This window comes from Larus michahellis, chromosome 1, assembly GCF_964199755.1.
Source record: "Larus michahellis chromosome 1, bLarMic1.1, whole genome shotgun sequence".
Lineage (NCBI taxonomy): Eukaryota > Metazoa > Chordata > Aves > Charadriiformes > Laridae > Larus > Larus michahellis.
The window spans coordinates 212918401-212941566 of NC_133896.1; the positions used below are offsets into that span (position 1 = coordinate 212918401).

At 73.1% G+C, this 23166-nt stretch overlaps 2 protein-coding genes across 6 annotated transcripts; both read right to left on the minus strand.

Moving 5' to 3' along the window:
• Positions 1 to 310: 310 nt before the first annotated feature.
• TRIM3 (tripartite motif containing 3) lies at positions 311 to 16800 on the minus strand. Of its 3 annotated transcripts, none has more exons than XM_074571675.1 (12): positions 16666 to 16800; positions 13740 to 13890; positions 9407 to 9644; positions 7356 to 7507; positions 7090 to 7270; positions 5507 to 6230; positions 4850 to 4953; positions 4586 to 4753; positions 4318 to 4486; positions 3124 to 3194; positions 2772 to 2912; positions 311 to 1028 (listed from the first exon to the last, which is right to left on the minus strand). In XM_074571675.1, exons 2-12 carry the CDS (start codon positions 13868 to 13870, stop codon positions 876 to 878), a joined length of 2232 nt encoding a protein of 743 aa, XP_074427776.1. In that variant the 5' UTR covers positions 13871 to 13890; positions 16666 to 16800; the 3' UTR covers positions 311 to 875. The 3 variants fall into 3 exon arrangements, with proteins under 3 accessions (XP_074427776.1, XP_074427765.1, XP_074427771.1); XM_074571664.1 differs by having other exon boundaries at positions 740 to 1028; positions 4189 to 4486; XM_074571670.1 differs by lacking the exon at positions 16666 to 16800 and adding an exon at positions 16040 to 16117 and having other exon boundaries at positions 740 to 1028; positions 4189 to 4486.
• A 682-nt stretch (positions 16801 to 17482) lies between these two features.
• LOC141737971 (FH2 domain-containing protein 1-like) lies at positions 17483 to 22777 on the minus strand. Of its 3 annotated transcripts, XM_074572988.1 has the most exons (10): positions 22498 to 22777; positions 22340 to 22401; positions 21988 to 22090; positions 21815 to 21900; positions 21627 to 21727; positions 21434 to 21504; positions 21225 to 21332; positions 20394 to 20464; positions 20001 to 20271; positions 18430 to 19003 (listed from the first exon to the last, which is right to left on the minus strand). In XM_074572988.1, the coding sequence occupies exons 1-10, from the start codon at positions 22747 to 22749 to the stop codon at positions 18527 to 18529; spliced, it is 1602 nt and encodes a 533-aa protein (XP_074429089.1). In that variant the 5' UTR covers positions 22750 to 22777; the 3' UTR covers positions 18430 to 18526. The 3 variants fall into 3 exon arrangements, with proteins under 3 accessions (XP_074429090.1, XP_074429088.1, XP_074429089.1); XM_074572987.1 differs by having other exon boundaries at positions 17485 to 19003; positions 20394 to 21332; XM_074572989.1 differs by lacking the exons at positions 21225 to 21332; positions 21434 to 21504 and having other exon boundaries at positions 17483 to 19003.
• Positions 22778 to 23166: the final 389 nt, after the last annotated feature.

Below are 23166 nucleotides of genomic sequence, written 5' to 3' on the forward strand. Positions count from 1 at the left end.
CCCTCAGCGTCAGCGCCGGGAGCCGCCATGGCCGGGTGTGTGGGGGGGTCCCAGCACAGCCTGGGGGTCCCACCCCCCCACCACCATGGGTCTCTGCAGCCCCCAGCTCAGCTCAGCCCCCCCAGCGGCCCCCCCCCCTCCCAAGCCCCCCACTGAAGGGGGTGCCACGGCCCCGCCGTGGGTCCGCCATGGGTCCAATGTGGGTCCAATGTGGGTCCGTGGGGCAGAAGCTCCCCCCAACTTCCCCCCCCCCCCCCCCCCCCCCACGCCGTGGGGCTGGCGGTGCCGGGGGGGGGGGGGGCAGGTATTTGCAGAATACTTTTATTTTGTACATACAGTTTTGTCAGCGTGCGGCGGCCGCCCCACACCCCCCCCACACCCCCCCCCACGCCGTGGGGCAGGCGGGCACCCGCGGCCGCCTCGTGGCGGGGGGGGGCTGCGGCCGGGGAGTCGGGGCCGCTGCGGGGGGGGGGGGCAGCCCCCGTGGCGTGTGGGGCAGCCCCCGTGGGGTGCGAGGCTCCGGCACGGGCCGCCCCACAGCTGCCCCACGGTCCCCCCCGGCAGCCAGGTCCGTGGGGCTGCCGTCCCCGCCGTGGGGCAGGAGAGGGGTCCCCGGCCCCCCCCCGAAATGACCCTGGGGGGGCCCGTCCTCGCCCCCCCGCTCTGGGCCCGGCCGCCCCCCGATAAAGTGCACGTGAAGCCGGGGCAGCCATGGCCGGGGGGGGGTGTGTGTGTGTGTGGGGGGGGGGGCGGCCGTGGCCGTGGGGCGGGCGTAGCCGTGGGACCCCCACCCCACCCCCCCTCCACGGCGTCGCTGCGGGGGTCGGCGGGCTGCGTCCCCGTCCCCGCGCCCGTGGCGGGGGCAGCGGCGGCGGCTACTGCAGGTAGCGATAGGCCTTGAAGCAATGGTTGCCCGAGTCGGCCACCACCACGTGCCCGTCGGAGGTGAGCGCTAGCCCCTGCGGCCCGTAGAGCGGGTCGGCCGCCGTGTTGATGTAGGAGAGGAAGGAGCCCGCGCTGTCGAACACCTGGGGAGGGCAGAGATGCGCTGGCCCCCTGACCCCCACCCCCGCGGCCCCCGCGGCCACGGGACACCGCCACCCCACCCCCCCCCCGCCACCACCACCACCACCCCGACCCGAGCGTGGCAACCGGGCCACCAGCCCCGGCCCCGCCACCGGCCCACTGCCAAGGGGGACGGGGACGGGACGGGAGGGAGATGGGATGGGATGGGGACGGGATGGGGACAAGGACAGGATCAGGACAGGGATGGGATTGGGATGGGGACACGGATGGGATGGGATGGGGACAGGATGGGGACAGGACAGGGATGGGATGGGGACAGGATGGGAATAGGACGGAGAGGGGACAGGATGGGGATGGGATGGGGACAGGGACAGGATGGACATGGGATGGGGAAAGGATGGGGACAAGGACAGGATCAGGACATGGATGGGATTGGGATGGGGACAGGGATGGGATGGGGACGGGATGGGGACAAGGACAGGACGGGATGGGGGTGGGTCAGGGATAGGACAGGGATGGGATGGGGCCAGGATGGGAATAGGACGGGGAGGGGCCAGGATGGGGACAGGGACAGGATGGGGATGGGATAGGGACAAGAACAGGATAGGGATGGGATGGGCAGAGGATGGGGACAAGGACAGGACCAGGACATGGATGGGATTGGGATGGGGACAGGGATGGGATGGGGCCAGGATGGGAATAGGACGGGGACGGGGCCAGGATGGGGACAGGGACGGGATGAGGACAGGATGGGAATAGGACAGGGAGGGGACAGGATGGGGACAGGGATGGGATGGGGACAGGATGGGGCTGGGATAGGGACAAGGACAGGATGGGGATGGGATGGGCAGAGGATGGGGACAAGGACAGGACCAGGACATGGATGGGATTGGGATGGGGACACGGATGGGATGGGGACGGGATGGAGACAGAACAGGGATGGGATGGGGACAAGGACAGGACAGGATGAGGATGGGTCAGGGATAGGACAGGGATGGGATGGGGACAGGATGGGAATAGGACGGGGAGGGGCCAGGATGGGGACAGGGACAGGATCAGGACATGGATGGGATTGGGATGGGGACAGGGATGGGATGGGGACGGGATGGGGACAGGACAGGATTGGGGATGCGTCAGGGATGGGATGGGGACGGGATGGGGACAGGACAGGGAGGGGACAGGATGGGGACATGGCTGGGATCAGAACACAGAAAGCATGGGATGGGGACAGGGCCAGGATAGGACCAGGACAGGAATAGGATGGGATGGGGAGGGGACAGGATGGGGACAGGGACAGGACGGGGACAGGAGAGGGATGGGATGGGGACGGGACGGGCACAAGGACAGGATCAGGACATGGATGGGATTGGGTCGGGGACAGGGATGGAGACGGGGTGGGGACAGGACAGATATGAGATGGGGAGGACAGGGACAGGACAAGACGGGAATGGGGATGGGATGGCGATAGGATGGGGATGGGGACAGGGACAGGACGGGGACAGAACGGAGATGGGACGGGGAGAGGATGGGATGGAGACGGGGAGGAGATGGGGATGGGGACAAGGACGGGATGGGGACAGGATGGGAACAGGACGGGAAGGGGCCGGGATGGAGACAAAGCCAGGATGGGAATGGGATGGGGCCAGAGCTGGGATGGGGACGGGGACGGGGACGGCACTGTCCCATGGCCCCTGGGGCCGGAGGGGGGTGGGGGGGGGCTGCGGTGGGTGCCCCGGGGCCGGTACCTGGATGCGGCTGTTGCCCCAGTCGGCCACGATGATGTTGCCGTTGGCGTCGACGGCCACCCCGGTGGGGGCATTGAATTGCCCGTTGCCCTCCCCGTGCGACCCGAACTTGAAGAGGAACTCGCCGTCCGCGTTGTACACCTGGGGACAGGCGTGTCACCCCCGGCCACCGCCACCGCCACCCAGCACCCACCACCACCACCACCACCGTGCCCGGCATTGCCACCCAGCGCCCGCCACCGCCACCCGCCACCGCCATCGCGCCCGGCACCCACCGCCACCGCCACCCAGCACCGCCACTGCCACCCGGCACCCGCCACCGCCGCCCAGGTGGCCGACGTTGGTGACCCACCTTCACGGAGTGGTTGTGGAAGTCCGTCACCACGATCTCGTTCTTGTTGTTGACGGCCACGAAGTGGGGCCCTGTTGGGGACAGGGGCTCAGCCCCGGTCGGGGACGGGGGTCCCGGCGCCGGGGGACACGGGGACGCCTCGCGGTGCCCCACTGTGGGGGGGGTGTGTGTGTGTGTGGGGCAGGGGGGGTGGTGGCCGGCTGGCGGGGTCGGCACCGCGCCGGTAGCACCGGGGGGGGGGTCGGCGCAGACGGGGAGCGGCCCCACGGCGGGACCCAGACCCCCGACCCACGGGGAGAGAGCCAGAGCCAGAGCTGGAAGCCCGGCCCAGAACCCGGAACGTGAACCCGGGATCGCAGCCCAGGAGCCCAAACACAGAGGCAGAACCTAGAACCAGAGCCCCAGCCTAGAACCCGGAACTAGAACCAGAGCCTGAACCCCGAACCTGACCCCAAGACCCCCAACCCAGAGTCCAGAACTAGAACCAGAGCCCGGAACCAGATCCCAGAACCCGAGCCCCCACCCAGAGCCCAGAACCTGAACCCAGGACTCCAACCCAGAGCCCGGAACCAAAGCCCGGACCCCAAAACTAGAACCAGAACCCACAGCCTGAACCCAGAACCTGATCCCAGAACCCCAACTCAGAGCCCAGAACCAGAGCTTGGAGCCCAAAACTACAATCGGAGCCCAGAACCTGAACCCAGAGCCCAGAACCTGAACCCAGACCCTGATCCCAGAACTCCAACTCAGAACCAGTGCCCACAGCCCAGAACCAAAGCCCAGAACCTGATCCCCGAACCTGATCCCCGAACCTGATCCCAGAATTCCAACCCAGAACCAGAGCCCAGAACCTGAGCCTAAAATCTGATCCCAGAACCCCAATCCAGAGCCCAGAACCAGAGCCCACAGCCCAAAACTAGAATCAGAGCCCAGAACCTGATCCCAGAACCCCAACCCAGAGCCCAGAACCAAAGCCCAGAGCCCAAAACTGGAACCAGAGCCCACAACCTGCCCCCAGAACCCCAACCCAGAGCCCAGAACCCGAACCTAGAAGCCCAGCCCAACCTGGTGATCCCACTGCCGGCCGTCCCGTCGGCGGTGGGTGCAGCACGGTACTCACGGTGCTGGCCCGGCCCGCGGCATGCAGTAGGGAGAGGGGGCGCTCGCCCGGCGGCGTATTACCGTCGAGTGTACCTGCAAACTGCCGCTCGGCCGTGCCGCGGCTGCCGAACTTGGTGACCAGCTTGCCGTTGGACTGGAAGATGAAGACGCAGCAGGCCTTGTTGTCCACCACGATGATGTGGCCGTTGCGGTCCACGGCGACGCCCTTGGGGCCCATCAGCCGCCCGGCCCCGATCTTGGTCTGTGGCCGGGGAGGGGGGTGGTCAGGGCCGGGAGCGGGTCCGCAGCCCCCACCCCAGCCCTGCCGACCCCCTCCCCCCCCCCCCCCCCCGCCCCTCACCTTGAACTTGCCCTCGGGCGAGAAGATGCTGACCCAGCGGTTGTCATAGTCGGCGATGATGATGTCCCCGTTCATGTCCACGGTGACGCCGGTCGGGCGCTGCAGCTGGCCGGGGGAGCGGCCCCGCACCCCGAACCGCAGCCGGAACTGCCCCTCGTTGGAGAACACCTGGGGGGCAGCGGTGGGGGCGGGGGGGGGGGTTGGGGGCTGGTCAGGGGGGCTGGGGGGACGGCAACGGGGTGGGGGACGGGGACGGGGTCCTACCTGCACGCACTGGTTATTGCTGTCGGCCACCACGATGCGGCCGCTGCTGGAGGTGGAGATGCCCTGGAGGTTGGTGAACTCCCCCTTCTCCCGGCCACGGCTCCCTGCGGCGGAGGAGGGGGGTCACGGAAGGGATCCTAAAGCCCACCCAGTGCCACTGGGGGCACCCAGGGACACCTCCCACCAGCCCAGCTTGCTCCAAGCCCCGGCCAACCTGGCCTTGAACCCCTCCAGGGATGGGGCAGCCACAGCTTCTCTGGGCAACCTGGGCCAGGGGCTCACTGCCCTCACAGCCAAGAATTTCTGCCCGAGATCTCAGCTCAATCTCCCCTCTTGCAGTGGAAACCCCTTCCCCCTCGTCCCATGGCTCCCCTCCCTCATCCAGAGTCCCTCCCCAGCTTTCCTGGAGCCCCTTGAGGGACTGGAAGGGGCTCCAAGGTCTCCGCGGAGCCTTCTCTTCTCCAGGCTGAACCCCCCCAGCTCTCTCAGCCCGTCCTCCCAGCAGAGGGGCTCCAGCCCTCCCAGCATCTCCGGGGCCTCCTCTGGCCCCGCTCCAACAGCTCTGTATCCTTCTGCTGTTGGTGCCCCAGAGCTGACCCCCCAGGGGGGTCAGGGGGTCCCCACCGCCCCCCCCCCCCCCCCCCCCCCGCCTCTCACCCACGCGGAAGATGAGCTCGTCCTCGATGGGGTTCTCCTTCTTCTTGCCGCTGCTGTACATGCTGGAGGGCCGCCGGACGGCCTTCTGTCGGATGTGGCCGCTGCTGGGCGATTTGACGCGGCGCTTGACGTCGTCGGGAGAGGGGGGGACGTCGGAAGCCTTGACGGCGCGGACGCGGAAGGGGCTGCCGCGGATGGGCTGCCCGTAGAGCAGGATGGAGAGGAGGAAGTCGCCCTCGGCGCGGGGGGTGTAGAGCAGCTCGTAGGTGCCGTTCTTGTTGTCCTGCACCTCGGCCTCGGCCGCGCCGCCGTCGGGCGCCGTCACCTGGAAGCGCAGGCTGGCGCTGCCGCTGCGCACCAGCTCGCCGTCCTTGTCCTTGGTGGTGACGCTGAGCGAGGAGGGCTGCCCCACCACGGCGTGCCGCAGCCCCTCGCCCGTGGCCACCGTCTTGTGGGCCGTGGCGCTGGTGGTGATGAGCACGCCCAGGTTGAGGATGGACTTGCGGACGCCCTCCGTCTCCACCACGTAGTCGAGCTGGGCGTTCTCGTGGGGGTGCTCGGGGAACTCGCGGCTGGCCAGCTCGCTCAGCCGCTCGCTCATCTGCTTCTTCACCAGCAGCACCTCGGTGGCCGTGCCGTGGTGCAGCGCCTGCTCCGTGAAGGCGCAGCTGCTGAGGATGCTCTCCTGGCCCTGCCGCAGCGACTCCAGCTGCGCCTGCAGCACCTGCCGGCACGGGGCGCGTCACCCTCGACGCCGCGCCGGGACCCTCGACGCCGCGCCGGGAGACCCCTCAACCGGGGCACCAGGCTCCTCAACGCCGCACCGGGACGCTTGACGCTGTGCCAGGACCCTCGCTGCCACGCTGGCACCCCACCACCCCACCAGGACCTCACCGCCACACTGGGACCCTCGGAGACACCGGGCTGGGACCCTCGATGCCGCGCCGGGACCCTCGCTGCCGGGCCGGGACCCTTGACGCGAGAAAGTCAGCACCGCACTGGGACCCTCACCAGGGCACCAGGACCCTTGACGCCACTCCAGGACCCTCACCGCCATGCCGGGACCTCCACTGCCACACCAGGACCTCACCGCACCGCACCGCGACCTCACCGCCACACCGGGACCCTCACCACCGCACCGGGACCCTCACCGCCACCCACACCCGGCCCCAGTCGTGGCCAGACCCTGCAGTGTCGCTCCTGGGGCTGCCCCCCCGTGGCGTGGGGCTGGAGGGCGCCATCGGCATGGCCACCTCTTCGGGAAGAGCCCGGTGGGGACACAGGGGACAGAGAGCGGCACAGGGACACGGTGGCACGGAGGAGTCGTGACGGCACCGGGGCATGGGGATGTGGTGGCACGGGGCCACGGTGGTGGCATGGAGCCCATGGCGGCATGGGGCACAGGCAGGGACGTGGCGGCACTGGGGCGCGCAGCCCACGGTGGCACTGAAGCATGGTGCCACAGGGCCATGGGGTCGCAGTTGCATGGGACCGCGGTGGCACAGAGATACGGTGGCAGCATGGGGCCACGGTGGCCCGGGGCCGTGGTGTGACGGTGGCCCGGGGGGGGCGGTTGGCGTTACCTTCTGCTTGGCGCCGCAGGTGGCCTCCAGGTCGCGCACCAGCAGCCCGCGACGCTGCCGCAGCGCCGTCTCCAGCTCCTCGAAGGTGCTGCCGATCTCGGCCACCGCCTCCTGCTTCCGCTGGCCCAGCTGCTGGCTGATCTCCGACACCAGCCCCACGGCCGCCGCCAGCTGCGGGAGCCTGCGCCGGGGACGCCGGTGAGGCGAACGCCGCCGCGGGACCCCCTCGATCTAACACCCCCCCCGTGCCCCCCCCCTGTACGTACCGGCTACGGACGGCGTCCAGCTGCTGCTGCAGGGCCGCCTTGTGCTGCTCCACCACGTCGCGCAGCGGCACGGTGACGTGTTCCCGGTGCTCCCCTTCCGTGCACTCCCGGCACATGGCCGTCTCGCAGGGCTCGCAGTAAAACTCCATCACCTGCGCCCCGCGCTCAGGGCTGGCCGGCACCGCACCCCGCACCGCGGCGCGCCCCCCACCCCCCCCCCCCCCGACCCCACCACCCCCCCAGCACCCCCGCACCGTGGCACCCTGACGTCACCCCACCCCGACACCCTGACGTCACCCCACCCCGGCAGCGCGGTACCCCCCGCACCCCCTGACATCATGGTGTCCTGACACCGCGACACCCCCACACCCTGCAGCCCCCCCCCGGACCCCTGGAGCCCCCCAGACTTTGAAGCCCCCCCAAGACACCGCAGCCCCCCAGCCCCTGCAGCCCCCCCTGGACCCTCAGAGCCCCCCCCACACTGCAGCCCCCCCCGACCCCCGGAGCCCTCCAGACTTTGAAGCCCCCCAGCTCCTGCAGCCCCCCCCCGGACCCCCAGAGCCCCCCAGACCCTCAGAGCCCCCCCATACACTGCAGCCCCCCCCCACTCTGCAGCCCCCCCCGGACCCTCAGAGCCCCCCAACACCCTGCAGCCCCCCCAGGACCCTCAGAGCCCCCCAGACTCTGAAGCCTCCCCACACTCTGCAGCCCCCCCTGGACCTCCAGAACCCCCAGACTTTGAAGCCCCCCCCAGCCCCTGCAGCCCCCCCCGGACCCCCAGAGCCCCCCCAGACCCTCAGAGCCCCCCACACACTGCAGCCCCCCCCGGACCCCCAGAGCCCCCCCAGACCCTCAGAGCCCCCCACACTCTGCAGCCCCCCCTGGACCCCCAGAACCCCCCAGACTTTGAAGCCCCCCCAGCCCCTGCAGCCCCCCAGCTCCTGCAGCCCCCCTGGACCCTCAGAGCCCCCCAGCCCCTGCAGCCCCCCAGCTCCTGCAGCCCCCCTGGACCCTCAGAGCCCCCCAGACTTTGAAGCCCCCCCCAGCTCCTGCAGCCCCCCTGGACCCTCAGAGCCCCCCAGACTTTGAAGCCCCCCCCAACCCCTGCAGCCCCCCCCAACCCTCAGAGCCCCCCAACACCCTGCAGCCCCCCCAGGACCCTCAGAGCCCCCCAGACTTTGAAGCCCCCCCCCAGCTCCTGCAGCCCCCCTGGAACCCCAGAGCCCCCCAGACACTGCAGCCCCCCCCGGACCCCCAGAGCCCCCCCAGACCCTCAGAGCCCCCCACACACTGCAGCCCCCCACACTCTGCAGCCCCCCCTGGACCCTCAGAGCCCCCCAGACTTTGAAGCCCCCCCCAACCCTCAGAGCCCCCCAACACCCTGCAGCCCCCCCAGGACCCTCAGAGCCCCCCAGACTTTGAAGCCCCCCCCAACCCCTGCAGCCCCCCCCAACCCTCAGAGCCCCCCAACACCCTGCAGCCCCCCCAGGACCCCCAGAGCCCCCCAGACTCTGAAGCCTCCCCAGACCCCCAGAGCCCCCCAGACTCTGAAGCCCCCCCACACTCTGCAGCCCCCCCTGGACCTCCAGAACCCCCAGACTTTGAAGCCCCTCCAGCCCCTGCAGCCCCCCCCGGACCCCCAGAGCCCCCCCAGACCCTCAGAGCCCCCCACACACTGCAGCCCCCCACACTCTGCAGCCCCCCCTGGACCCCCAGAACCCCCCAGACTTTGAAGCCCCCCCAGCCCCTGCAGCCCCCCAGCTCCTGCAGCCCCCCTGGACCCTCAGAGCCCCCCAGACTTTGAAGCCCCCCCCAGCTCCTGCAGCCCCCCCTGGACCCTCAGAGCCCCCCAGACTTTGAAGCCCCCCCCAACCCCTGCAGCCCCCCCCCAACCCTCAGAGTCCCCCAGCACCCTGCAGCCCCCCCCAGCACCCTCAGAGCCCCCCCGGACTTTGAAGCCCCCCCCCAGCCCCCCAGCTCCTGCAGCCCCCCCCTGGACCCCCAGAGCCCCCCAGACTTTGAAGCCCCCCCCCCCCGGCCCCCGGACCCACCTTGCCCTCGTGGTTGGGGCAGGAGAGGGGCTGGCCGGTGACGGCGCTGACGGGGTCCAGGCCGCGGCCGGGGTGGGGGCCGCAGCTGTCGGGGTCCCGCTGCAGCACCTCCATGAGGTTGGTGATGAAGAAGTTGTTCTGCAGGGCGGCCACGCCGCGCTCGGGCAGGATGGAGGTCTGGCGGCAGACGGGGCAGGAGAGGGTCAGGCTCTGGGGCGGGATATAGTTCTGGAGACACCTGGGGCGAACGGGGACAACCAGAGGGTCAGGACCCGCGCGGCGGGGGGGGGGGGACGGGGCGGCGGGGGGACAGGGCTGGAGGGGCAGGCAGAGGGACGGAGAGAGGGATGAGGGCGGACGGGGCGTGTGGGGCAGGACTGAGGGACGGGGATGGAAGGGCAGGCAGAGGGATGGACAGATGGATGGGGCGTGTGGGGCAGGATGGGGTGTGTGGGGCAGGATGGGGGGGACGGGGTGTGTGGGGCAGGAGCGAGGGACGGGGATGGAAGGGCAGGCAGAGGGACGGACAGACAGATGGGGGGGACGGGGTGTGTGGGGCAGGATGGGGTGTGTGGGGCAGGATGGGGGGGACAGGGCATGTGGGGCAGGAGCGAGGGACAGGGATGGAAGGACAGGCAGAGGGATGGACAGACGGACGGGGGGACGAGGGTGTGGGGCAGGATGGGGTGTGTGGGGCAGGAGCGAGGGACAGGGATGGAAGGGCAGGCAGAGGGACGGACAGACGGACGGGGGGGGTCAGCATGTGTGGGGCAGGATGGGGGGGACAGGGACGGAGGGGCAGGCAGAGGGATGGAGAGATGGATGGGGGGGACAGGGCGCGTGGGGCAGGATGGGGGGTCAGTGTATGTGGGGCGGGATGAGGGGGACAGGGATGGAAGGGCAGGCAGAGGGACAGACAGATGGATGGTGGGGGATGGGGCGTGTGGGGCAGGAGGGGGTGTGTGGGGCAGGAGCGAGGGACGGGGATGGAAGGACAGACGGGGGGGGATCGGTGTGTGTGGGGCAGGATGGGGGGTCGGCGTGTGTGGGGCAGGAGGGGGGGACAGGGATGGAGGGGCAGGCAGAGGGACGGACGGACGGACGGATGGCGGGGCTCGGGGCATGTGGGGCAGGAGCTGAGAGATGGGGCCGGAGGGACAGACAGACCGTGGGACGGACGGACAGGGGGGGGTCAGGGTGTGTGGGGCAGGAGCTGAGAGATGGGGCTGGGGGGGGGGGTCAAACAGACAGACCGTGGGACAGACGGACGGGGGGGGGACGGGGTGTGTGGGGCAGGCAGAGGGACGGACGGATGGCAGGGGGTCAGGGTGTGTGGGGCAGGAGGGCAGGGAGGGGGCTGGCAGGACGGATGGACGGACAGACGGCAGGACGGACGGGGGGGCTCCGGGGCGGGGGGGGGGGGCGGCAGACGGCAGGACAGATGGACATGGCGGGGGGGGGGGACACACACGGACAGAGGGACGGGAGGGGAGAGGCCGGGGGGGGGGGCGGGGGGGGCAGGGCCGGGGGTCTCTGGGGGGCACAGAGAGAGCAGACGTCAGTACAGAGCCCCCGCCGCGGCCGCAGCCCCCCAACCCGGCCCCCCCACGCACCCCACACACCCCCCCCACGCCGATGGGTGCCAGCGCCGGCCTCCGCGCCGTGGGTCAGGATCAGCCCCACTGCCGCAGCCCGGGGGGGGGGGCGGTGGGGGGCTCGGGGGTGGGCGATGGGGGGGGGGGGCGCAGGGATGGGCTGCGCAGCCCTGGCGGAGTTGGGGGGTGGGTGTGGGGGGAGGCGGCCGTGGGGCGCAGGGGGGCTCGGCCTCGTCTCGCGCTGGGGAGTGTTGGGGGGGGTGGGGGGGGGGCTCTGCTCTCGCTGCGGGTTTGGGGGACGCAGAGGGGAGCAGCGAGGCGCAGTGGGGCGCAACCTGCAGTGGGGCGCAGTGGGGCGCAGCTGGGAGGCAGCAGGGATGCGGGGGGGGGGGGACGCAGCGAGGCGCAGTGGGGCGCAGCAGGGACGTGGGGGGGGTGCAGTGGGGCGCAGCTGGGAGGGAGCAGGGATGCGGGGGGGGTGCAGTGGGGCGCAGTGGGGCAGAGCAGCCCCAGCTCATCTCCCGCGGGAGGCAGGGAATGGCGGGGGATGCAGTGGGAATGCTGGGGCGGGGGGGGGCAGGGACCCCAGCCCCACTCCTGCAGGGGCTGGGGGGGGGGTGGGGGGGCAGTGGGAATGGTGGGGGATGCAGCGGGGATGCCGTGGGGCGCGGCAGCGGGGATGCTGTGGGGATGCCGTGGGGTGCAGCGGTGTGCAGCCGGGATGCTGTGGGGCACAGTGGGGGGCACAGAGGGGCACAGAGGGGCGCAGCGGGGACGCCGTGGGGCGCAGCGGTGTGCAGCGGGGATGCCGCGGGGCACAGGGGGGTTGCGGTGGGGTGCAGCGGGGACGCTGTGGGGCACAGAGGGGACGCAGCAGGGATGCAGAGGGGCGCAGCAGTGTGCAGCGGGGCGCTGTGGGGCACAGAGGGGCGCATCGGGGACACCATGGGGCGCAGCGGTGTGCAGCAGGGTGCTGTGGGGCACAGGGGGGGTTGCAGTGGGGTGCAGCGGGGATGCTGTGGGGCACAGAGGGGGCGCAGCGGGGATGCCGTGGGGCGCAGCGGTGTGCAGCGGGGATGCTGTGGGGCACAGTGGGGATGCTGTGGGGCACAGAGGGGAGGCAGAGGGGCGCAGCAGGGATGCTGTGGGGCGCTGTGGGGCACAGGGGGGGTTGCAGTGGGGTGCAGCGGGGACGCTGTGGGGCGCAGCGGTGTGCAGCGGGGATGCTGTGGGGCACAGTGGGGACGCTGTGGGGCACAGAGGGGAGGCAGAGGGGCGCAGCAGGGATGCTGTGGGGCGCTGCGGGGCACAGGAGGGTTGCGGTGGGGTGCAGCGGGGCCGCCGTGGGGCACAGAGGGGACGCAGCAGGGATGCTGTGGGGCGCAGCGGTGTGCAGCGGGGATGCTGTGGGGCACAGAGGGGAGGCAGAGGGGCACAGAGGGGCGCAGCGGGGACGCCGTGGGGCGCAGCGGTGTGCAGCGGGGATGCTGCGGGGCACAGGGGGGTTGCGGTGGGGTGCAGCGGGGCCGCCGTGGGGCACAGAGGGGCCGCAGCAGGGACGCAGAGGGGCGCAGCAGGGCCGCAGAGGGGTGCAGCAGGGATGCTGTGGGGCACTGCAGGGCACAGGGGGGTTGCAGTGGGGTGCAGCGGGGACGCTGTGGGGCACAGACGGGCGCAGCAGGGATGCCGTGGGGCGCAGTGGTTGTGCAGCGGGGATGCTGTGGGGCACAGGGGGGTTGCAGTGGGGTGCAGTGGGGACACTGTGGGGCACAGGGGGGTTGCAGTGGGGTGCAGCGGGGATGCTGCGGGGCACAGAGGGGAGGCAGAGGGGCACAGAGGGGCGCAGCAGGGATGCCATGGGGCGCAGCGGGGACGCTGTGGGGCACAGACGGGCGCAGCAGGGATGCCGTGGGGCGCAGCGGTTGTGCAGCGGGGATGCTGTGGGGCACAGGGGGGTTGCAGTGGGGTGCAGTGGGGACACTGTGGGGCACAGGGGGGTTGCAGTGGGGTGCAGCGGGGACGCTGTGGGGCACAGAGGGGCGCAGCAGGGATGCCGTGGGGCGCAGCGGTGTGCAGCGAGGATGCTGTGGGGCACAGGGGGGTTGCAGTGGGGTGCAGCGGGGACACTGTGGGGCACAGGGGGGTTGCAGTGGGGTGCAGCGGGGACGCTGCGGGGCACAGAGGGGAGGCAGAGGGGCACAGAGGGGCGCAGCAGGGATGCCATGGGGCGCAGCGGGGACGCCGTGGGGCACAGACGGGCGCAGCAGGGATGCCGTGGGGCGCAGCGGTTGTGCAGCGGGGATGCTGTGGGGCACAGGGGGGTTGCAGTGGGGTGCAGTGGGGACACTGTGGGGCACAGGGGGGTTGCAGTGGGGTGCAGCGGGGACGCTGTGGGGCACAGAGGGGCGCAGCAGGGATGCCGTGGGGCGCAGCGGTGTGCAGCGGGGATGCTGTGGGGCACAGGGGGGTTGCAGTGGGGTGCAGCGGGGACGCTGCGGGGCACAGAGGGGAGGCAGAGGGGCACAGAGGGGCGCAGCAGGGATGCCACGGGGCGCAGCGGGGCCGCCGTGGGGCACAGAGGGGGCGCAGCAGGGCCGCAGTGGGGCCGCAGAGGGGCAGGGGGAGGGCCGCAGAGGGAACGCAGAGGGGCCGCGGTGGGGCGCAGCGGGGCCGCCGTGGGGCGCAGCCGTGGGGCGCAGCGGGGCCGCCGTGGGGCGCAGCCGTGGGGCAGGCCTCACCTCTCGCAGAAGGTGTGGAGGCAGGGCAGCACCTTGGGGTTGCGGTAGCGGTCGAGGCAGATGCTGCAGACCAGGAACTGCTTGTCGATCTGCCGCACCACGGGGCTGGCGCTGGCCTCCCGCGTGGCCATGGCGGCGTCCGGCGCTCAGCCTGCGGACCCGGACCCTCAGCACCGCCGTGGGGCAGCCCCACGGCACCCCACACCCCCCCCCCTCCAGCGGGCGGGAGAGCGCTCGTCCCGCGCCCCTCGGCCCCACACGCTCTGGGGGTGCGCGGGGGGAAGGCGGGGGGGGGGGGGGGTTCCCCCCGCTCCCCATCGTCCCCACGGCCCCCGGGGGCACAGAGCCAGCCCCACGCCTGCCCCACGCGAGCGTGCTCACCCCACAGGGACACCCCCAGCCCTCAGCCCCACACGATCTGGGGTGCACTAGGGGATTCTCCCCACTCCCGACCGTCCCCACAGACCCCAGACACCCCACACCTGCCCCACACCTGCTCACTTGCCCCACAGAGACCCACGGCCCTCAGCCCCACACGCTCTGGGGTGCGCTGGGAGGGCTGCCCCACTCCTGACCACCCCCACGGTCCCTGGACCCCCCACACGAGCTTGCTCGCCCCACAGAGACACCCCCAGCCCTCAGCCCCACATGCTCTGGGGTGCGCTGGGAGGGCTGCCCCACTCCCGACCATCCCCACAGGCCCCAGACACCCCACACCTGCCCCACACCTGCTCACTTGCCCCACAGAGACCCACAGCCCTTGGCCCCACACGCTCTGGGGTGCACTGGGGGGTCTGCCCCACTCCTGACCATCCCCACAGTCCCTGGGAACCCCACACCTGCCCCACACAAGCTTCCTCACCCCATAGAGACACCCACAGCCCTCGGCCCCACACGCTCTGGTGGGGGCTGCCCCACTCCCACCCCTCCGGACCCCCACACCTGCCCCCCACGAGCTTGCTCACCCCACAGAGCCACCCACAGCCCCCAGCCCCACACGCTCTGGGGTGCGCAGGGGAGGTCTGCCCCACTCCCAACCATCCCCATGGTCCCTGGGGGCCCAGAGCCAGCCCCACACCTGCCCCACACACCTCTGCGCCCCACAGAGACAACAGAGCCCTCAGCCCCACAAGCACAGGGGGGTCCCCCCACTCCTGACCATCCCCATGGTCCCCAGACACCCCACACCTGCCCCACACAAGCTTTCTCGCCCCACAGAGACACCCCCAGCCCCCAGCCCCACATGCTCTGGGGTGCACATGGGGGTCTGCCCCACTCCTGACCACCCCCACGGTCCCTGGACCCCCCACACCAGTCCCATACTCACCCCACACGAGCTCACTCACCCCACAGAGACACCCTCAGCCCCCAGCCCCACATGCTTTGGGGTGCACTGGGGGGGCTGCCCCACTCTTGACCATCCCCGCAGTCCCCAGACACCCCACGCCTGCCCCACACGAGCTTTCTCGCCCCACAGAGACACCCCCAGCCCCCAGCCCCACACGCTCTGGGGTGCATTGGGGGGGGGCGGCCCCCACTCCTGACCATCCGCACAGTCCCTGGGGGCCCAGAGCCTGCCCCACACTCACCCCACACAACCTTACTTGCCCCATAGAGGCACCCACAACCCTCAGACCCCCATGCTTTGGGGTGCACTGGGGGGGGCTGCCCCACTCCTGACCACTCCCACAGTCCCCGGACCCCCCACACCTGCCCCACACGAGCTTGCTCACCCCACAGGGACACCCCCAGCCCCCAGCCCCACACGCTCTGGGGTGCGCTGGGGGGGGGGGACTGTCCCACTCCCGACCATCCCCACAGTGCCCAGACACCCCGCACCTGCCCCACACCAGCTCACTTGCCCCACAGAGACCCACAGCCCTCGGCCCCACACGCTCTGGGGTGCACCGGGGGGGGGGGTGTCTGCCCCACTCCCGACCACCCCCACGATCCCCGAACCCCCCCCCCCCCAACGCCTGCCCCCCACGCCCTTGCTCGCCCCACAGAGACACCCCCAGCCCCACACACGCTGTGGGGTGCACCGGGGGGTGTGTGTGTGGGGGGGAGGGGGGGGGTGTGTCTGCCCCACTCCCGTTCCCCGCCCCGGACACCCCCCACCTGCCCCCCCACACCTCCGCGCCCCACAGCTCTGCCCCACAGCTCTGCCCCGCAGCCCGCCCCACGGCACACCCCCCCCCCCCCCCCTCCCCGCCCCACGGAGGAGGGTGATGGGGCGGGGGGCGGGGGGGGGAGAATCGGGGGGTGTCGGCGCCCCACGGCGGCCCCTCGGCCCCGCTCACGGTGCTGCGGCGGCTCCGCGCTCCAGGCCCCGGCCGCCATTGTGCGGCACCGCCCGCCCCGACGGCACCGCCCCCGGCCCGCCACCGCGGGGGGGGGGGGAACAGGGACGGGGGACACCGTGTGTGTGTGTGGGGGGGGGAACAGCGGGACGGTGTGGGGGGGGACACAGGGGACACCGGCGCTGCGGGTCCCCCCCCCGCCCCGCGCCGCTGCGGCCGCGGCCCGGCCCCGCATCCCGCCCCCCCGCCGTGTCGCCGGGTCCCGTGTCCCCCCCCCCCCTTGTCACTGTGTGTGTCCGTCGTCCCCCCCCCCCCCCCCCGCCGCTGTCCCCCAACATCGTGTCCTCGGGTGTCGTGTCCCCCCCCCCCTCCATCCCCTCCTGTCCCCAGCGCCCCCCTTCCCCCTATGTTCCTCCCCCCCATTTCCCTGTGGCCCCCCCTTTCCCTTACACCCCCCCCTTTTCCTTATCCCCCCCCATTTCCTTACGCCCCCCCCCCTTTTCCCTACATCCCCCCCCCTTCCCCTCCTCCCCTACCCCCTCCGCAAGCCCCCGGGGGGGGGGGGTCCTGACGACACCCCCCCCCCCCCAAAAATTCCCACTCACCCCCCCAAAATTCCCACTCACCCCCCCCTCCTCGCTTCAGCATCCTCGGCCCGGACTGCGCCAGGGCTGGGCAAGGGAGGGAGCTGCCAGCCCGGACGGCACCACGGGGAGCTTGGAGGGGGGGGACACACAGTCTTGTCACCCCCTAAAATTTCCCACGGGACCACCCCCCCCCGGGGACCCCCCACTCGGGAATCGCGACGCGTCGCGATTCCCGAGTGGGGGGTCCCCGGGGGGGGGGTCCCGTGTTAATTTGAGGGGGGGGAAATACATCTGAACAGTCGTCCCCCCCCCCCTCCAGGACGCAAATGGTCGGGTCCGGGCTGTGGCTCTGCAGTGGGGGGGGCTCCCCGCATCCCCCGGGGTACCCGGCTGTTGCCACGGCAACCGCATCCCGCCCTGGTCCAGCCCCCTCCCGCCCCCCAAAGCATCAGCGTCGGTATGGGGCAGGGGGGGGGGGACCCCGAAAGTGTGTGTGGGGGGGGAACGACACACTCACCCCCTGCACGGACGCGTGTGGGGCAGAGCACGAATGTGGGGTGCGGGGGGGGTGGGGGACACCCCTCACGACGCCAATCTGGGGGTGTCCCCCGGCGGGCGCTACCCCGAGGGTGATGGGAGGCGAGGGGGGGGGACACGGGACTGTCCCCAAACCGCCCGGAGGAACCGGCCGGGCGGCATTCCCGCCTCAAGCCATCCGGCACCGGGCTGAGCGGGGCGCAGTCACCCCAAGTGTCCCCCCCACGCCCCCCCCGGCCCCTCACCCTGACCCAGCACTGGCAGAGGGTGACACTCGTAAGGTCACCGGTGCCACCAGCCGGGGACTGGGGCAGGACGGGGGGGTGCAGTTGGGACCCTCCTCCGTCTGCGTGGCCCAAGGAACCGCGTCCAGCACCGCAGCCCGGGGGGGGGACCCACCACGGTGGGCTCGGGGACGGGGCAGCGGCCATGGGGGTCCGCTTGGGGACAGGGCAGTGGCCACGGGGGGCTGCTTGGGCATGGGTCAGTGGCCATGGGGGGCCGCTTGGGGACAGGGCAGTGGTCCCAGAGGGCTCAGCTCCTGTGGGGGACGGTGCCCCGCGCCACGTCATCGTCACCGCAGCAGCGCCTGGCACCGGCGGCACCGGCCCACACAAAGGGCGCAGTGACGGGGCGGCAGGCGGGCTGCTCGGTGGGGACATGGCCACGGGCCAGCTGTGGCCAGCGCCGGGCGGGGGACAGGGCCATGGGACGGGCAGGGGACACGGCTGCCGCCGTGGCAGTGCCAGGCAGGGGACACGGCCATAGGTCAGGCGGGGGACACGGCTGCCATGGTGGCAGCACTTGGGCAGGGGACGTGGCCACGGGCTGGGCAGGGGACATGGCCGCCGCGGTGGCAGTGTCGGCCAGGGGACACGTCCCTGGAGCTGTGGCCACGGGGCCTGCGCCGTGTGGCGCTGTGCTGCGCGGAGGCAGCCGGAGCCGCCATGTCCTGGTGTGATGGCGGGCGGTGGCCGTGCCGTGGCGGTGGCCGTGCCATGGTGGTGGCTGGGCCGTGGCAGTGGCCGTGCCCATGCTCATGGTGGTGGCTGTGCCCTGGTGGTGGCCGTGCTGTGGTGGTGGCCGTGCCCATGGTGGTGGCTGGGCTGTAGCGGTGGCCGTGCCGTGGCGGTGGCCGGGCTGTGGTGGTGGCCGGGCTGTGGTGGTGGCCGTGCCCATGGTGGTGGCCGTGCCGTGGCAGTGGCCATGCCGTGGCGTGGCCGTGCCCATGCCCATGGTGGTGGCCGTGCCGTGGCGTGCCCGGTGGCGGGAGGCCGGGGTGATCCTCAGTGTTTATTGTCACAGCAAAGCGGGGGAGCGGGGATGGGGACGGGGGGAGATAAAAGCCGGGCCCAGCAGCCCCTCAGCTGGGGGGGGCCCGGCCCCCCGCCCCCCCCACCAGGCGCCGCAGGAACGCCATCAGGGCCGAGCCCTGGGGGGGCGACGGGGGGGTCCCCGGCTCCGCGCAAGCCCCCCGCCGCGGGAAGAGGCTGAAGAGGGGCTGGGGGCCGGGGGGGGCCGCGGCGGTGGCCGGGGGGGGCGGCTCGGGGCCAGGCTGGGAGATCCCCCCCTGCCCGCCGGCTGGGGCGCCCGGGGGGGGCGGGGGGCAGCCCCCCGCCTGGGGCGGCGCCGTGGGGACCGCGGGGGGCTGGGGGGGGCCGGGGCGGGGGGAGCGGAGGCCGTGACGGCCGGGCTGGGGGGTGAGCGGGAGGGGGGCGTCCGTCGTGGCCTCCCGGGGGGTCGCGTCCCGCGCCGAGCACGTGGCCACCGAGCGACGCTTCAGCCGCTCCCGCTCCATCTGCTGCCGCCGGCGCTGCGCCTGCTCCCGCGCACGGTTCTCCTGCGGGCGGAGGCGCGGGGGGACGCCATGGGGGACACGGGGGCCGGCACCGCCGTGGGGGACACGGGGCATGGGGGGGGGCCGACACCGCCATGGGGGGACACGGGGGGGCTGGCACTGGCATGGAGGGCACGGGGGACCACCATGGGGGACACGGGGGGACCAGCGCCAGCGTGAGGGACACAGGGGCGTGGGGGGCCAGCACCACCATGGGGGACATGGGGGGCCAGGGGGGGACACGGGGTGCAGGGGGCTGGCACCGCCATGGGGGACATGGGGTGCATAGGGCCACCATGGGGGACACGGGGGGCTGGCACCGCCATGGGCGACATGGGGCATATGGGGACACGGGGGGCTGGCACCGCCATGGGGGACATGAGGGACTGGCACCGCCATGGGGCACACGGGGCACATGGGGCCACCATGGGGTACCTGGGGGGGCTGGCACTGCCATGGGGGATATGGGGTGCATGGGGCCACCATGGGGGACACTGGGGCCAGCACTGCCATGGGGGACACAGGGCGTGAAGCCAGCACCGGCGTGGGGGACACGGGGGACTGGCACCACCATGAGGGACATGGGGCATATGGGGCCACCATGGGGGACATGGGAGGCTGGCACCGCCATGGGGCATATGGGGCCACCATGGGGGACACGGGGTGCTGGCGCCACCATGGGGGACATGGGGCATATGGGGCCACCATGGGGGACACCGGGGATTGGCACCGCTATGGGGGACATGGGGCATATGGGGCCACCATGGGGGACATGGGGGGCTGGCACCACCATGGGGGACATGGGGCCACCATGGGGGACACGGGGGGCTGGCGCCGCCATGGGCGACATGGGGCATATGGGGACACGGGGGGCTGGCGCCGCCATGGGGGACACAGGCTGCACGGGGCCACCGTGGGGGTCACGGGGTGTGAGGCCAGCCACCGGCGTGGGGGACGCGGTGGCGGCGGGGGGGGGGGGTTGGGGGGGGGGATGCGGTACCTGGGCGGCGGCGAGGAGGCGCGTGGCGAAGGCGTGCAGGACGGCGCAGAGCTCGGGCAGGGCGCCGGGCCCCGCGTCCTCGCAGAAGTAGTCGAGGGCGTCGTTGGCGACGCGGTGCATCCGCTGCAGCGCGTCCCGCGCCCCCCGCAGCTCCGCTTCGGCCGCCCCCACGAAGGGCTGCAGCCGCGGCCCCGGCCCCTCGGCGCCCCGCGCCCCCGCCAGCCGCCCCGCCAGCCGCCGCAGCTCCCCCTCCACCTCCGCCGCGTCGATCCTGACGGGACACGCGCGTCAGCTCCGGGTGTGTCCCCCCCCACCGACATGACATCCCCCCCGCCTCGGCGGGTGCCAACCCCGGGGCAGGGTCCCCCCGGCCGGGGCGCGGGGCCCCCTCACCGCGATGCCGGGCCCACGTGCCGCAGTTTGCCGGGGAAGTCCAGCAGGTTCTTCTCCATCCTGGCCGCCTCCTGCGGGCGAGAGGGGCAGCGAGCGGCCCCCGGGGGGCACCCCCAGGGCTCGGGGGGGGGACGACGGCAGAGGTGACACCCCACCCCACCCCCCCCCCATCTGCCTGGGGGGGTGGGGGCCAGCCCGGGGCACACGTCTCCGCGTCCCCGGCCAGAGACGTGGCAGGGTGACCAGCACCCGCAGGAAGGACAAAACCGTCCCCCGAAGCCACGGGGGGCTCCGGGGGGTGGGGGGGGGGCGGTGGCAGCGATGACCGGAGGGGATGAGGCCGAGGGGGAGCAGCCAGGGCCGAGGGTGTGTGTGTGGGGGGGTGGTGGAGGACGGATGGGTCCCCGTGGCCGCGCCAGCGTGGGAACGGCCGCGCCGGAGCTGGGAAAAACATCCTCCTCCGCCGGCGCATCCCGCGGGATGGGGGAGCAGGGCCCTGACGGGGGCAGGTGGCTGCCAGCCCCGCTCCGGCGGCATCCCCCGGTTCCCGGGGGGGGTGGGGGGCAGCAGGGCCGGCGGTGGCACCCAGGAGGGAGGGGATGGTGGCCAGTGGCCACCCAAGAAGGGAGCCAGGAGAGAGCCGGGACATGGCACGACCTCCGGCAGCCCCAAGATCGGGGAGAGGCGCAAGGGGCGCACGGGGACCCTCCCCTGCTTGGGACCCCCATGGGGGAAAAACCCCTCCGGGCGTGGACCCAGGGTCCGTCCCCCATCCCCCCCCCCGGTGAGTCGCCCCGGTGTCAGGTTGGGGGGGGCCAGGCCGGGGCTCACCATGGCCACGAAGTGCAGCAGGTCCATGCCCGGCTCGTTGGCCTTGGTGTCGGGCAGCTTCAGCAGCGAAGCCAGGCGGAAGCCGGCGGCGCTGCCCGCGTACCCGCCCTGCGGCACAGCCCGGGGTGGCGGGGGGGGTCACCATGGGCCCCGCGCTGGTGGTGGGGGGGGGGGGCAGTGGGGGGCACCCCCCTGCCCCGCGGCCTCACCGAGTTGAGGTGGTTGCCGGCGCTGAGGATGAGGTGGAGGAGGATGTGCAGCTCCTGGCACTCCAGCAGCTCTGGGAGGGGGGGGCGGACAGAGCCGGGAGGGGGGGGGGGGGGGGTGTGTGTGAGCGGGGAGGGGGTGTCCGTGTGTGTCATCCCCCCCACCATCGTGCCGGGTGTGGGGGTCCCCGCTCACCCTCGGCGGCGGCCGTCAGGGTCTGGATGGCGGCGCGCAGGGCGCTGAGCCGGGGGAAGAATTCCTCCTGCAGCACCAGCAGCTCCAAGCGTCGGGCGTAACTGGGGGGGGGGGGGGGGTTCAGGGTGAGCTGGGTGTCGTGTCCCCCCCCCCCAACCAACACGGGACACCCCCCCCCCGGCACCCACCTGGGCACCTCGATGAGCAGCAGCATGAAGAGCTCGGCATCGGGGAGCTGGCGGGGGCTGCCGGCGAAGGAGCGCAGCCGGGACACCTGTGGGCACAAGGCGGGGTGTCGTGGGGGGGGGGGGGAGGGATTGCCAGGACCCCCCCCCACCCCCCCTCCTGGCTCCGGACCCACCTCAGCGGCTCCCGGCAGCAGCCGGCAGAGCTCCAGCAGCTTTTCGGCCCCGTAGGGCTCCCCGACGCCATCCTGGATGTCCCGCACGATCTGGCGGACGGGTCTTGGCGGAGCGGGGGGGGGGGGACACAAGCGTCAGATGGGGGGGACACCCCCACCCCTGGGGGGGGCAGGGATGCGCCCCCCCCCCCCCCCGGGGGCAGAGCGCAGCGGGACCCCCATTGCACCTCCGGTGCAATGGGGGTCCCGCTGCGCTCTGCCCCCGGGGGGGGGGGGGGGGGCGCATCCCTGCAGTGCCCCCCCCCAGCAGGGGGTCCCGGGGGGGTCCCGGGGGGGTCCCATCTCCGCTCACCGCTTGACCTGCTTGAGGAAGACGCCGATGGCGAGGCTCCGCTTGGGCTCCAGCAACGCGGCCTGGGGGGGGGGGGGCGGTTAAGGAGGGGGGGGGGGGACACCGTGCGCCGCCGGGGGGGGCGGGTCCCGGGGTGGGGGGGGTGGGGATTGTCTCACGGCGGGGGTCGGGCGCTGCCCCGGGGCGGCCCCGCGGGACTCTCCGAAGAGCAGCCGGAGCCGCGGCAGGTCCAGCGGGGGGGGCGGGGGGGTCGGCGGCGCCCAAACCGAGCGGCGGCCGCGCACGCGCCAGGCGGGCACCGGTTCCCAGTGCAGGGAACGCAGCCGACCCCCCCCCCGCACCGGAGGCACCGGGGGAACCGGGGGTGGGGGGGGCGGCGGCGGCGGCGGGGGGCGGCCGGGGGAGCCCATGGCCTCGGCGGGACGGGACGGGACGGGACGGGACGGGCGGGGGGGGGGCAGCGGCCGCCCGCGGCTCCGCCCGCCCCGTCCCGCCCCCGGGGAACCGGGGGGAGCCGAAGGGAGCCATGGGGAAGGGGGGGGGGGGGGGGGGGCCGGTGCCGCTCGGTGCCCGGCCCGCAGCGTTCCTCACCCGGGGAGGGGGGAGCCCGGCCCCGCTGTAGGCGCCCGCCCCGCGGGACCCCCCCGGCGCTGCCGTCGGGACTATCGTGACAGGCGGCGCCGACCCCCTCCCGCCCCCCCCCCCCGAGTCCCAGCTCCTGGGGACGCTCCCGGTGTCCCCTCCCCCCGCCCCGGGACGGAGCAGGACCCCGGGCCGACCCCTCCCCCCCCCCCCACCTTAGGGCCGGAGGAGCCCTGAGCTCCCCG

Coding starts and splice junctions, on each gene's coding strand:
- TRIM3 (XM_074571664.1), bottom strand. CDS start 13,870: ATGGCCACGCGGGAGGCCAGCGCCAGCCCCGTGGTGCGGCAGATCGAC. Junction 9,645..13,739: donor CTCCACACCTTCTGCGAGAG/GTGAGGCCTGCC, acceptor CGTTCGCCCCAG/GTGTCTCCAGAACTATATCC. Junction 2,913..3,123: donor TCCACAACCACTCCGTGAAG/GTGGGTCACCAA, acceptor GCCTGTCCCCAG/GTGTACAACGCGGACGGCGA.
- LOC141737971 (XM_074572987.1), bottom strand. CDS start 22,749: ATGGGCTCCCCCGGCCGCCCCCCGCCGCCGCCGCCGCCCCCCCCACCC. Junction 21,728..21,814: donor CTGCTCATCGAGGTGCCCAG/GTGGGTGCCGGG, acceptor CCCCCCCCCCAG/TTACGCCCGACGCTTGGAGC. Junction 21,505..21,626: donor CCTGACGGCCGCCGCCGAGG/GTGAGCGGGGAC, acceptor CCCCCCTCCCAG/AGCTGCTGGAGTGCCAGGAG.